At 45.9% G+C, this 14,317-nt stretch overlaps 1 protein-coding gene across 10 annotated transcripts in view; it reads left to right on the top strand.

Annotated features, from left to right (window-relative positions):
* The window catches only part of BIRC6 (baculoviral IAP repeat containing 6), a 312,461-nt gene that overhangs the window by 137,424 nt on the left and 160,720 nt on the right, over positions 1–14,317 (top strand). For 9 of the 10 annotated variants that reach the window (XR_005778475.1, XM_040429565.1, XM_040429564.1 and 6 more), the window contains 4 exons: positions 2,738–2,875; positions 8,183–8,310; positions 8,476–8,607; positions 14,099–14,314. Coding sequence is in view for 9 of the 10 variants with exons in the window: in XM_040429565.1 (XP_040285499.1) it covers positions 2,738–2,875; positions 8,183–8,310; positions 8,476–8,607; positions 14,099–14,314 (614 nt within the window). In the remaining variant the exon portion in view is untranslated. The remainder of the gene's footprint in view (positions 1–2,737; positions 2,876–8,182; positions 8,311–8,475; positions 8,608–14,098; positions 14,315–14,317) is intronic. The other variant, XM_040429561.1, reaches the window with a different exon arrangement.

Here is a 14,317-nt window from a genome sequence, read left to right as displayed (position 1 = left end):
AGACCTCCTGAACAATGACTTGGAGCCTATTCGTCAGATGTGCGCCAACTGAGTGCCAAAACAGATGAACTGGAAGCTACGCAGCACACCATAATAGAATTTGGGGAACAAGTGTCAACTAATATGGACAATGCACAGGCTCATATTAACTATATGTATGCCCTAACAGAAGATTAGGATAACAGAGGATGCAGAAATAACATAAGGGTGAAGGGGGTCCTTGAATCTGTTACGCAGGAGTCCCTGAAACAAGAGGTGGAATCCTTCTTTTCCCGCCTTGTGCCAGACGACTCTTGAACTGATTCAGATGGATAGAATCCATAGAGCTCTGCGACCGATGCCAAAGTCACAGGACCCCCCTAGGGATGTTATTTGCCGCATGTCCAGATTCTCGATAAAAGAGCAAATCCTGTCGGCGGCTCGTAACAACAAGATGGCAGATATTGAAGGCTCTATCATAGCACTATACCAAGATTTGTCGCCCATGGCCCTGAAGAAGAGGCGACATCTGAAACCACTCCTGGATATTTTTCAGCAAAAGAAACTGACATACCGGTGGCTTCACCCATTCGGTCTGCTAATTAACACACCGCTCCGGAAACAAGTCATCCGGGCACACACAGATTTACAGAGGGTATATGAGGTACTGGATATTCAACATCTTGATATCCCAGATTGGTGTCCTACACAGAACCTGGCATCCTTACCTCCTTTGCCTATGCAAAACACCTGGCAAGAAAGATCCTCCAAGCGACCATCTTCCAAGAAGACCCCGGGTCAATTACCTTCCTGAAGAACCAGGCAACAATCGGGGAGACCGGATTGCCGACATCACTTAACAATCCATCTGAACTATTAGTGAGAGGACCATGCATACTACCTATCAGTAGATATTTCTGGTCCGTTATATATGCCTTACCTGAGGTTTTTGCACTATAACCGTTTAATTCTCTTCCCCCTCTTGTTCTGATCTCGTCCTTTCTCTTTACCTTAGCTTATACTTTTTCCCCTCCTAAAACGGTAGATTTACATATATTACGTACTGTTTGTATATTGCTGAATCAAATTGAATTCAAATGAAATAATGCCACCCTGTGGATTTTGCGAGCAGTACAACTATTACTTGCCTATCTTTCCAATTTTCCACCTTTTTTCTTCTTTCAAATTTTGTTCTCTTTTTGCCCTCTACTACCCTTAGATCTGAGAATTAATGTACCCCATAATAGCTGGCTCATTAGGGCCACTGGTCACCCAATATAGACACCTTCCCCCAGTTCATATGTCCCTTATTGGGAGATTTTATGTTAAATGGGTTCTGTCACCCCCAAAACCCATTATTTTTTTTTAATTTTTATTTTTTTGAGCTTAAAAAATGCACTCTCCCGTCAGGGTTCCATCGACTCTTGGAGAGCAATGCACTCCAATGAAAAAAGATTATTCCTACTTCTCCTCTGCCCATCACTCCTACCAAAGGTTGGACTATATCTTTGTTACTACACAATCTCTTCAGTATTGTATCTCATCCCAAATTGGGAAGATACTTCTCTCGGACCACGCTCCGGTCTATCTCACCTTTTATGGTCTCTAATATGCCTAAAACGGACTTCAGGTTGGAGACTAAATGAAACATTCCCCCCCATACTTTCCCAGAGGGAAATATACCTCCCCGCCTGGGGGAGAAGTGGGAGTAGCACCCCGGACCCCCGATTAAGTGGATGCCATCCCAGGCCACGACAGGGGACCTAACCCGGGACACCCACTAACTCTGGGACAGGGACGCAGGAGACCGGGGGCCCTCCGGAATGAAGAAAACCGGTGAGGGGGGCTCCTGAGGGGGAGCGATGCTCAGGGATGGGGAAAACAGGGCAAAAGGAGCACCAGGGCGGGCGGGCCAGGGAAAACGTGGCCTAGTCCCGGCAGAAGCCGGGGACTAAAGTAGATGGGAGGCCGGGGAGTGGATTGGGGGAGGCCGCAAAGGAAGAGGAATGACCAAGAGAAATGAAAGGGAGTAAGGAAGAGAGGAAGGTCCCTCTCCCAGAGAGAGAATTCCCCCCTTCCCCCACCTGGGAGAGAAGGGATGGATCCCACCCCCTGGCCACAACAGGGGACTTTTCACCCTGGACTCCCACTAACTCTGGAACAGGGACGCAGGAGAAATACTCACCGTCCGATGTCTTCGGGCGCCGTAGGGTCACCCCATCGACTCCACACGGGGACCGTGGGAATGCCGGCATGCCACTGCGGATGCAGTCAATGGGGACTGGGTGACCGGCGAGGTACCTGAGTACGTGCCCACAGGGGGTGCAGCTAAAGTGGCAGCCCACGATGGAGCACCCGCCTGCAGCATGTGAAAACCTGCAGAAGAGAGAAAAAAATTAAGATGGAAAAATTAATTAATAAAATAGCAGCAAGACCTGCAGGAAAAAAAGCAGGTCAGGTCTGCATCCTACAGACACTAGACTAAAACTGAATAGCCTAGTGCTGTGGAGAGGGTATAGCCCACCTGGGCAGAGCCAACCTTTTTTGATATCTAGTGCCTCCTAGTGGTAGCTGGGCATATACCCATGGTATTGTGTCCCCCAATGCCATTAACGAGAAAAAAGGATGGTTATAGAATATTTGTATATAATGTGCTCACAGTCTACAAAGTAATGATTAGTATTACTCTTTTACTATAACAGTGTTACAATCCATTTGCTTAATTCAGTTATAGTGTTTGTTGATCTCTTTTTTATAGGTGTCCTAGACATTCCGTTGATAAGCTGGGTGGTCATGCTGGTTTCTCGCCTACTGGATTATGTTGCCACTGTAGAAGATGAAGCTGCGGCCTCCAAAAAACCTTTAAATGGCAAAGAACGAGAGAGGTTCCTCACAGGTAATTGTCATTAAAAACAGCTTCCAAAATGACGTCTAAATTATACAAGCAATGAAATTGTATTAGATTTTGAACTTTTCTTCCCTTTTCCGCTTCACTTATTTTATATAATGAGAATAAAATAAGGATAAACTTTTTTCATTTCTACTTGTTATGAGGAAGATTTTTTTTTCTTTTCTTTTAGCCCCCTTGCGTACCTGGGCGTAATCTCTTATAAACGACCTGTTAAGGAGTGTGTGGAGTAGGTTCAGTGACTGTGCCTACACATGGCTGATGCCTTCCCGCAGCAGCCGGGATTGGAGATGACTCTGATCCTGGCTTTTTAATCAATAGGAGCCACAGAATGTTTGAGGGAGGGAGAGCGTTCCCTCTGATCAGCACCCCTGAAACACATTTGCGGGTTGCTGTAACTGAAGGCCTGCTATGTTACTAGTCCTATCATACTCATTGATTGTAGATGGATGTCACTGCTGAGCAAATTACTGATCTATGAAGTGTATCGAGTTCCTTGAGTTGGAAGTGGACATGGATGCACCTGAATGTGTGACGTACTGTATGAGTGAATGGATGTGTATGTGTACTATCGGTTTATTTGGATGGTTCTGTGGGTTATATACGAATACTTGTGGACACTTGTGTGAAGGAGCACGAGTAGTCTTTATTCTTGGTTTAAGTTTAGAATAAGTTGTGCAATGATACTAATATATTACAGTAATTGTGCAGCAAATTGTAAAAATTTTTTAGTTTTTTGTTGGTTATCTAAAACTAGAAATAACACCTTAAAAATAAATTGCTGATTGTCCCTAAGGCAGGGATCAGCAACTCCCAGAATGTTCTATTGACTTCTATGGGAGTTAAAAGAACAGCCGAGTAAGTGTGCATACTGGGCGTTGTAGTTTCACAGCAGCTGGAGTGCCAAAGGTTGCTTATCCCTGCCCTGAGGGGACTAAAAAAAAGGATGTTGAAATCCATTTTTAAAAATATTTAAAGAAAACAAAAATATGAAACAAAATTAAATTTCTCAACCGTATCAATGGGGGGGACACAGGCTTGACCATGGTATAGCTATTGGCACTAGGAGGCGGACACTAAGAACAAAAGTTATACCCTTCTCACAGGGACTAAGCTAAATCTGTTTTTGCTTAGTGTCTGTAGGAGGCAGACCTCCCTGCTTTGCAGGTCTGCTAATTTTTCTTCCCTGTCAAGGATTGTACAGGACGTCTCCCATACCAACAAGGCCATTGCGGAAATACTGGGGCGTTTGTCCGCAAGGCCGTCCTCTGACCAGTCCGACTCTGGGGATCCAGGGGCTCGTTCCCATTGCGGCCGTCCTGCTAAACGGGCCATACCATCCTCCCCCAAAAGGGTGTCTGTGTCTCCCATTTCCTCTGCCTCTCCGCCTCCTCCCAGAGAGTCTCACTCCGTGTCCTCCGTGGAAGACTCATGTTTCGAGGAGAGGTTTTCAGATGAGTATTTGGTCTCTCCTGAGGGTCAGTCGTCAAAGCTGTCCTCCATGGTGGACAATCTCATTACAGCTGTTATAGAGACCTTACAGATTGAGGACTCCGCACCCTTATTGGCCGGCTTGGGTTTTTCCTTTAGGAGGTCCCGTCACTCGCCCAAATGTTTCCCCAACCACCAGGATTTTGATTCCTCTTTCCAAGGAGTGGAATTTTCCTGATAAACGTTTTGCCTTGCTAAAGCGCTTTAGACGTCCTTTATCCATTTCCGGAGGATTTGACTAAGTAGTCGTCCTCACCTATAGTTGACCCGCCAGTATCCCGCTTGGCAAAACATACCACTTTGCCGATGGCGGATGGGGCTTCTTTTTCTATCAGGGATAAAAATTTGAATCTTTTGCAAAATCCTCCTTTGAAGCAGTGGGCACAGCACTGCGACCGGTCTTTGCCTCTACATGGGTGAGTAAAGCTGTGGGTGAGTGGGCAAATAATTTACGTCAGCTTCCGGGGGAACTTTCCGATATTGCCCTGCAGCTCTCCCATGCCAGTGCGTATATTTGTGAAGCCTCTCTGGACGCGGCCAGGCTTATGGCCCGCTCGTCAGCCATTTTGGTGGCTATACGCCGTACTCTTTGGCTCTCCTGCTGGACGGCAGATAATGCTTCCAAGCGGACCCTGACGGCCCTTCCCTTTACTGGCAGCTGACTTTTTGGAAAACATCTGGATGAAATCATTTTTGATGCTACAGGTGGTAAGAGCACTCATTTACTACAGAGCAGGGTTCGTTTTGGCAAGTCAAAAAAGCAGAAACCTCTTTTTCGCCCCTTTCAGAGTTTTTCCAGCCGCACGCGGCCAACCGGCATGTCTACCCCGGATCAGAAGCGCAGGCCTGCCTTCAAGCCTCGCCCTTCCTAGCATCCCCTAAGGCTCAAAGTCCCATAACCCGAAGACCTCCTCTGCATGACATACAGCTTCCAGCGTCCTCCGATCGGGTGGGCGGCCGGCTTCATCTGTTTCGGCATTTTTGGCTGGCTCATGTCTCCGATGCATGGGTGAGAGAGGTCATTGCAGAGGGTTACAAGCTGGAATTCAGGTCCTCCCCTCCGTCCCGATTTTTTTTTTTTGCTAGTCTTTCGTGACCTCTCTCTCGGCCGCAAATTCTTTTTTTCAGGCTTGTCACACACTTCTGCGGCAGGGAGTGATTGTTCCGGTTCCTGCACAAGATTCTGCGGGTTCTACTCCAATCTTTGTGGTCCCCAAAAAGGAGGGGAACGCTTTGGATGGATCCTGAACAGGCAGAAGTCATGTCTTTATCCATCTCAGCGGCTAACCTTTCTGGGCATGTTACTCGACACCTTTCAGGCCAAGGTACTCTTGTCCCCGGAGAAGCTATCCACTCTCCATCTTCAGATTCTATCCTTGTTGCGGCCCTGTCCTCTTCCCATTCGTCGCTGCATGCGGTCTCATGGTCTCTGCCTTCGAAGCAGTTCCCTATGCTCAGTTCCATACCAGGACTCTTCAGCGAGCCATTCTATTTGGGACCATTCCCCAGCCTCGCTGGATCGGCCCGTGCGTCTCTCTGTTCCGACCCGCCGCGCCCTCGGGTGGTGGTTGGTTTCCCCGATGCGGACGTCGGGCCGCTCTTTCCTTCCTCTCTGTTGGACGGTGCGGACAACAGACACAAGCCTCTGAGCTTGGGGGGGGGGGGGGGGGGGAGAAAGAGTGTTGGAAATCTATCTGTTTAAGGCGTGTGGTCACGTGAGGAGTGATCCCTCCCAATCAACATTCTGGAATTGAGAGCGATTAGTCTCTCTGCTGCATTGAACCAACCATCTCCGGGGACGTTCGGTTCGTTGCGTGGTCCAGGGATCCTATAGCCCTGGCATGCGACTCCCTCGTGAGTCAGTTCACGTTTCCTTACGTGTTCCCTCCTCTTCCTCTCATTCCACTTCTCCACCGGAAGATCAGGTCTGAAGGTCTGCCATTCATTATCGTGGCCCCCAATTGGCCACACCGGATGTGGCACGCATCTCTAGTCACACTCCTCGCCGAAGAACCCTGGCGTCTTCCTCTTTTGGAGGACCTCTAGTCGCAGGGACTGATCTTCCACCCGAATTTAGGGTCGCTATATTTAACGGCATGGCTGTTGAAGCCACCGTACTAAGGGCTCGGTGTTTCTCGAATGCTGTTGTCCAGACCATGATTCGTGCCAGAAAGCCGTCCTCTTCCCGAATCTACCACCAGACCTGGAAGTCCTACTTTAGTTGGTGCAAGGGTCACCAGCTGTCTCCCATTAGTTTATCCTTGCCTCAACTCTTTTCTTTCTTGCAGTTGGGCATGGACTTGGGGCTGGCTCTTGACTCTCTCAAAGGGCAATTTTTGGCTCTTGCCATTCTTTTTCAGCGTAACTTGGCTTCGCTTTCTGCAGTTCGGACCTTTCTGCAGGGGGTCGTGCACGCTGCCCCCTCTTTCCATTCTCCAATGAATCCTTGGGATCTTAATCTGGTGCTCGGCGCTCTCCAGTCTTCACTGTTTGAGCCTTTGCAGCAGGTGTCGCTTTGCTTCCTTTCCTACAAGGTGACCTTTTTAAATGGCAATCGCTTCCATCCGTAGGGTGTCGGAACTCGCGGCTCTTTCCTGACTGTCGCCTTTCATGATCCTCCATCAGGATAAAGTAGTCCATCGCCCTGTTCAGTCCTTGCTTCTGAAGGTTGTGTCGGCATTCCATCTCAATGAAGAGATCATTCTCCCTTCATTTTGTCCTGCCCCGTCTCATACTCATGAGCAGTCTCTCCACACTCCTGATTTTGTGCGAGCCGTTCGCATCTATCTGTCCCAGACGTCATCTTTCCGGCGGACAGATTTCCTGTTCGTCATTCCAGAGGGGCCGAGACGAGGGCTGGCTATGTCTAAATCTTCCATTTCCCGATAGATTCATTGTGAAAGCGTACAGTGTCAGTGACCAGGCCCCACCCTTCCGGGTTACTGCTCCTTCTGCTTGGGCAGTGGGGGCCTCTTGGGCAGTGTATCATGTGGCTTCGGCCCTGGAAGCCTTTCAGGTATGCAAGGCGGTTATCTGGTTGTCTTTGCACACCTTTTCCAAACTTTACAGAGTACACACATTTGTGTCTTCTGACGCTTCTCTGGGGCGTAGAGTTTTGCAGACGGCGGTTCTTTGATTTGCCAGAGGGTTCCTGTTTAGGCCCACCTTTTAGGACTGCTCTGTAACGTCCCATGGCCCAGCCTGTGTCCCCCAATGATGAGGAGGAGAAAACTAGATTTTTGTACTTTTACTGTAAAATCGGTTTCTCTTCCTTTCATTGGGGAACACAGCTCCCACCTGTTCTTTTACAGGCCTTTTCTGGCCTGTGTGGTGCTGGGTTTGTACATAGTTTGGCTTCCCTGTTTTTGTCTTGCTTCTCCTACTGCTTTTGCACTAACTGTTTTAGCTGTGGGAAGGGTATAGCTGAAGGGAGGAGCTCACACTTTTGTGCTTAGTGTCTGCCTCCTAATGGCAATAGCTATACCCAAGGTGAAGCCTGTGTCCCCCAATGAACAGAAGAGAAACAGATTTTACGGTAAGTACAGAAATCTAGTTTTCTCATATAAAAAATAATAAACATAATTGGTATTGCCACATCTGAAAATGTCTGTCTGAAATATTAAAATGTTTATCGTACACGGTGAGTGTCATAAAAAAAAAAGGCCACAGTTGCCATTTTTTTAGTCACCTTGTTTCTCCTAAAAAAAAAAAGGCCTTTGAGAAGACTAGAAGAAAAATTTGGTTGCGTCCTGGATGCACTTGCCAATATACCTGCCATTGAATCATATCTCTTCCTTTTTACAGGGAATCAATGGAGTTTTATAAATAATAGCCTGCACACACACAGCCTGAATAGGTCAACCAAAGGAAGCAGCAGCTTGGATAGGCTGTATTCCAGGAAGATCAGAAAACAGCTCGTTCACCACAAACAGGTAATCTGTATGGTGTGGAATATTTGTGGAAGGCCTTCTACATTCAGAGCAGTTCTAAGATTTCTCCTTTTTGGATCCATTTGTGGCGTTAAGATCATACTTGGATCACTAGTGTTAACTGATACAAGTTTTTTATATCATTTAATAAATTAACTTTCCTTCTAGCAACTTAACCTACTAAAGGCAAAACAGAAGGCTTTAGTAGAGCAAATTGAAAAAGAGAAAATACAGAGCAACAAGGGATCCTCTTACAAGCTGCTGGTGGAACAAGCAAAGCTCAAACAAGCCACTTCTAAGGTGAGAAGCTATTCCAGCTTTTACCTCCTGCTTGATGAAAGGTTGTAGATAACCTTTTATACGGTTAAATTCTTCTACCTTATAAATAGTCGGGTCCATAAATATTGGGACATCGACACAATTCTAACATTTTTGGCTCTATACACTAGGGATCGACCGATTATCGGTTTGGCCGATATTATCGGCCGATATTGAGGATTTTGAACGTTATCGGTATCGGCATCTATTTTGCCGATATACCGATAACGTATAGGGAACACAGAACGCGCTGCTCTCAGCGCGTTCTGTGTTCCCTCCGCAGCACAGGGGAGAAGGAAGCAGTGTCTCCTCCCCCTGTGCTGCTGCTGCTGCCGCCAATGACAGAAGAGAAGACAAGAGGAGGGGAGGGGCTGTGGCCGCTGCGCCACCAATGAAGATAAGCCTTTCATTCATTCATATACAGGAGGCGGGAGCTGGCTGCAGAATCACATAGCCGGCTCCCGGCCTCTATGAGCGATAGCTGCGATCCGCGGTAGTTAACTCCTCAGGTGCCGCGGATCGCAGCTACCGCTCATAGAGGTCGGGAGCCGGCTATGTGATTCTGCAGCCAGCTCCCGCCTCCTGTATATGAATGATTGAGAGACTTATCTTCATTGGTGGCGCAGTGCGCCCCCCACGCCCCCCAGTATTAATCATTGGTGGCGCAGTGCGCCCCCACCCCAATCCCGGCCAATAGTAAAAACATTGGTGGCGCAGTGCGCCCCCCCCACCCAGTATTACTCATTGGTGGCAGTGGCCACAGGATCCCCTCTCCCCTGCTCCTCCGATCGGAGCCCCAGCTGTGTAAGCCTGGGGCTCCGATCGGTTACCATGGCAGCCAGGATGCTATTGAAGCCCTGGCTGCCATGGTAAGCTCCATGCTGCTGTGTGCACAAAGCACAGAGCAGCAGGGACAGTGTGAGATCCTATTCACCCTGATAGAGATCTATCAGGGGGAATAGGACAAGGGTTCTAGTCCCTAAGGGGGCTAAAAGTTAGTAAAAAAAACCACACAAAAATATTAAGTATAAATGAAAAAGACTTAAAAAAAAAATACACATTAACAATAAACAAAAAAAATACACATTAACAATAAACATATTAATTTTCAGCAGATTTGTGTAGGAATTTTTTTTTTCTCAAAAATGAAAATTCCCAGAATATCGGTATAAATTATCGGCTATCGGCCTGAAAGTTCACAAATTATCGGTATCGGCCCTAAAAAATCAATATCGGTCGATCCCTACTATACACCACCACAATGGATTTGAAATGAAACGAACAATATGTGCTTTAACTGCAGACTGTCAGCTTTAATTTGAGGGTATTTACATCCAAATCAGGTGAACGATATAGGAATTACAACAGTTTGCATATGTGCCTCCCACTTGTTAAGGAACCAAAAGTAATGGGACAGAATAATCATAAATTAAACTTTAACTTTTTAATACTTGGTTGCAAATCCTTTGCAGTCAATTACAGCCTGAAGTCTGGAACGCATAGACATCACCAGACGCTGGGTTTCATCCCTGGTGATGCTCTGCCAGGCCTCTACTGCAACTGTCTTCAGTTCCTGCTTGTTCTTGGGGCATTTTCCCTTCAGTTTGGTCTTCAGCAAGTGAAATGCATGCTCAATCGGATTCAGGTCAGGTGATTGAATTGGCCATTGCATAACATTCCACTTCTTTCCCTTAAAAAAACTCTTTGGTTGCTTTTGCAGTATGCGTTGGGTCATTGTCCATCTGCACTGTAAAGCGCCGTCCAATGAGTTCTGAAGCATTTGGCTGAATATGAGCAGATAATATTGCCCGAAACACTTCAGAATTCATCCTGCTGCTTTTGTCAGCAGTCACATCATCAATAAATACAAGAGAACCAGTTCCATTGGCGGCCATACATGCCCACGCCATGACACTACCACCACCATGCTTCACTGATGAGGTGGTATGCTTAGGATCATGAGCAGTTTCTTTCCTTCCCCATACTCTTCTCTTCCCATCACTATGATCTTTGTCTCATCTGACCATAGGATCTTGTTCCAGAACTGTGAACTTTTTTAGATGTCGTTTTGGGAAACTCTAATCTGGCCTTCCTGTTTTTGAGGCTCACCAATGGTTTACATCTTGTGGTGAACCCTCTGTATTCACTCTGGTGAAGTCTTCTCTTGATTGTTGACTTTGACACACCTACACCTACCTCCTGGAGCGTGTTCTTGATCTGGCCAACTGTTGTGAAGGGTGTTTTCTTCACCAGGGAAAGAATTCTTTGGTCATCCACCACAGTTGTTTTCCGTGGTCTTCCGGGTCTTTTGGTGTTGCTGAGCTCACCGGTGCGTTCCTTCTTTTTAAGAATGATCCAAACAGTTGTTTTGCCCAGGCCTAATGTTTTTGCTATCGCTCTGATGTTTTGTTTTTTTTCAGCCTAATGATGGCTTGCTTCACTGATAGTGACAGCTCTTTGGATCTCATCTTGAAATGAACTTTGGACCTTTTATCTGCTCATTGTAATTGGGATAATGAGGGAATAACACACACCTAGACATGGAACAGCTGACAAGCCAATTGTCCCATTACTTTTGGTCCCTTAATAAGTGGGACTACAATTACATTGGACCCACTCGCACGTGTTGAGACTCAAACGCTATATTTTCAATTGGTCTGAGACCAAATTATACACACATAGGGTTGGTGAGCATAGATATAACAGCACATAGAAGACTGGTGGACTAACGACTATATACTATAGGCTAATCAGCTACTATTGGAATAATGGATCTAATAGGAAAGTTAGTGCTAATATTAGCATAAGAGGACCATCTAATAATCCCACATGAAAGTCCAGCAAATAGCAATACCCAACTGTAAACCACGCATAAACTTATAAAATCGTATATCATAAATTATTTAAAATCATACAGATGGGAAAGCGTTAGATAAGAATAGGAATCCCCCCCCTCCCCCACCCTTTTCCCTCCTGTGTTTATGTAGGTACACAGAAAATACTAAAAACATAGGGAGCATCACATAGCAAATATACATGTCCAATAAATCACTATATACTAGGCCAGCAAATTATCTCCATGTAAGGCGCCGAACATTAGAAGTAGGGAGGTAGTCCTGTAATAAGTAGGTGTAACAGCCTTGCAGTAGGCACAATCCATATATGAAATGAGTAATTAGAGAGCAAACTGTACCTAAGCGATGAAAAACCAGACCTATTGAAATTATTCAGAATGTAAGACCAAGTGTCTGAGCAAGCCCAGTGAACAGGTAGTTCTACGATCGGCACTAAGTCTGGGCGCATGCGCACCGAGATCCGGAAGTAAGACGGACGATTATAAAGTCCCTGAATATACTGAAAGAATATATGGCAAGCATTACCAGTACAAGTTCAGACGCAGGCGCATTACTAAGAAATAAGAATGTCAACATCATTAGAGTGCCTGGGCATGCGCAATGAGGGAGAACTTACGATCGCTACCAAGTCTATGCGCACGGACGGTTCGCGCAGCTGATTGCCGGTTTGAAGAAAAGGAGGTGGGAAGGTCTTACAATAGGACATCCCACGTAACGCCAGTACCGATTGGCCGGGAGAACATGGTGAGATGTAAAAGAGATGGTTATTGGTCCATGCAGTCATGACAAATGCTGGGAGGTTTTATAAGCCCAGTCCCGCCCCCAACACAAACACTGCCCATTCCCCTGAAGACGCCAAGGGAGCTTGGCGAAACATGTCGAGGGGCAGAGTGTTGTACATGTGATTTTAGGCAGTGAAGTGCCATGTCGAGCCAAATCGTTTGATATGTATTGTAGTACTTAGTGCCCAGGGAGGACGCTCTTAGGTAAAGGAGCGCACTGTGGAATTAACAGAGCGCAACATAAATAACTGTGACTACCAGAAAAATTAGACCACAGATATCATTAGAGAAAAGAGCTCTAGCGCCCCCTAGTAGCCAATCAGTACAATTACACCACAGAATTGTGCAATAAGACAGGCACCACTGATAATTTTAATGTGTGAGTTCTAGTATTATTTTATGGGTACATAATAAATGTTAAATTTTAATACTGCTAACCCAGAGCACGTGTCAACCCAGAGACAATTAGTGGTCTCAGACCAATTGAAAATATATAGTTAATAAGTGGGAGGCACATGTGCAAACTGTTGTAATTCCTACACCGTTCACTTGATTTGGATGTAAATACCCTCAAATTAAAGCTGACAGTCTGCAGTTAAAGCATCTCTTGTTCAATTCATTTCAAATCCATTGTGGTGGTGTAGAGAGCCAAAAATGTTAGAATTGTGTCGATGTCCCAATATTTATGGACCTGACTGAGTGAATGATAAGCCTAAGGTAATTGAACCTGGAACTTCAGCTTGAACAGTCTTTATAGCATATTCACTGTCCTGTCAGGGGCTTAAAGAGTAAACTTTTACACTAACTTTTAATATGCTGTCCCTAACCCCCTAAAAAATCATTTTCTAATATACTTTAATAATTTTCTATTTTTTTTGTACTTTTTCTTCCCTAAAGCGCACCATTCACCGGTGCGCTAAAACTCAGATCTCGGTACACCGCTGAGCTGTCAGCGGAGTGCTTATTTTATGAATGGGGCCGCAGCAGCGCAGAGAGTATGGGCAGGAGCGATCATTGCTGCTCCTGCACGTGCTCCCTGGACTACTACTAACTGCTGGCATAGCACATGGGTACCCTGTACCCATCTACTATGCCAGGACTAGCTGAGCGGACTTCTGCTCCGCTCAGCTAATCCTGGCATAGTAGATGGGTACAGGGTACCCATGTGCTATGCCAGCAGTTAGTAGTAGTCCAGGGAGCACGTGCAGGAGCAGCAATGATCGCTCCTGCCCATACTCCCTGCGCTGCTGCGGCCCCATTCATAAAATGAGTACTCCTTACACCGCTGACAGCTCAGCGGTGTACGGACATCTGAGTTTTAGCGCACGAGTGAATGGTGCGTTTTAGGGATGAAAAAATATAGTAAAAATGGAGAATTAATAAGTAAAGTATAATAGAAAAATATTTTTTAGGGGGTTAGGGACAACATATTAAAAGTTAGTGTAAAAGTTTAGTTACTCTTTAAAACAGCAAAAATAGAAGACGATATAACCAAGGCTCGGTGCACTCTGCATTCGTCTTTGTATTGGAGGTATGCATTGGAAAGGTTTCTTGACCTACTTCTGAGGGACAGTGACATGTTGCTCACTCAAGTAAATTCTTAACATATACTGCATGTTATACCTTTCTTTTTTTTTTGCTTTGGCCCATGGTATAGAAAAGCACAGTCTGCTGCATGTTTCTGTATAGTAGAAATAAAAGTATACTGGCCTGATGGATGCTGAAAGGGCACTCTTGGCACCCATGGAGCTTTTGATCGTTTCCTGGTGTATATGTCATTAGACTCGGATGGGTGCATAAAATTAATCCAGATATAATTTTTTTTCCCCTCCACAGCACTTTAAAGATTTAATACGCCTTCGCCGCACTGCTGAGTGGCCTCGGTCTGCTCAAGACACAGAAGTATCTGCAACCAAAGAGAGCCCAGAAATTGAGCCTCTGCCTTTCACCTTGGCGCATGAGCGTTGTATTTCTGTCGTGCAGAAGCTAGCTCTTTTTCTTTTGTCTATGGACTTCACTTGTCATGCTGATCTCCTCCTGTTTGTATGCAAGGTA

Source organism: Bufo bufo, chromosome 4 (genome assembly GCF_905171765.1).
Source record: "Bufo bufo chromosome 4, aBufBuf1.1, whole genome shotgun sequence".
NCBI classification, from domain to species: domain Eukaryota; kingdom Metazoa; phylum Chordata; class Amphibia; order Anura; family Bufonidae; genus Bufo; species Bufo bufo.
The sequence above is the reverse complement of the archived record's forward strand: the minus strand, read 5'-3'. Positions and strand labels throughout refer to the sequence as shown.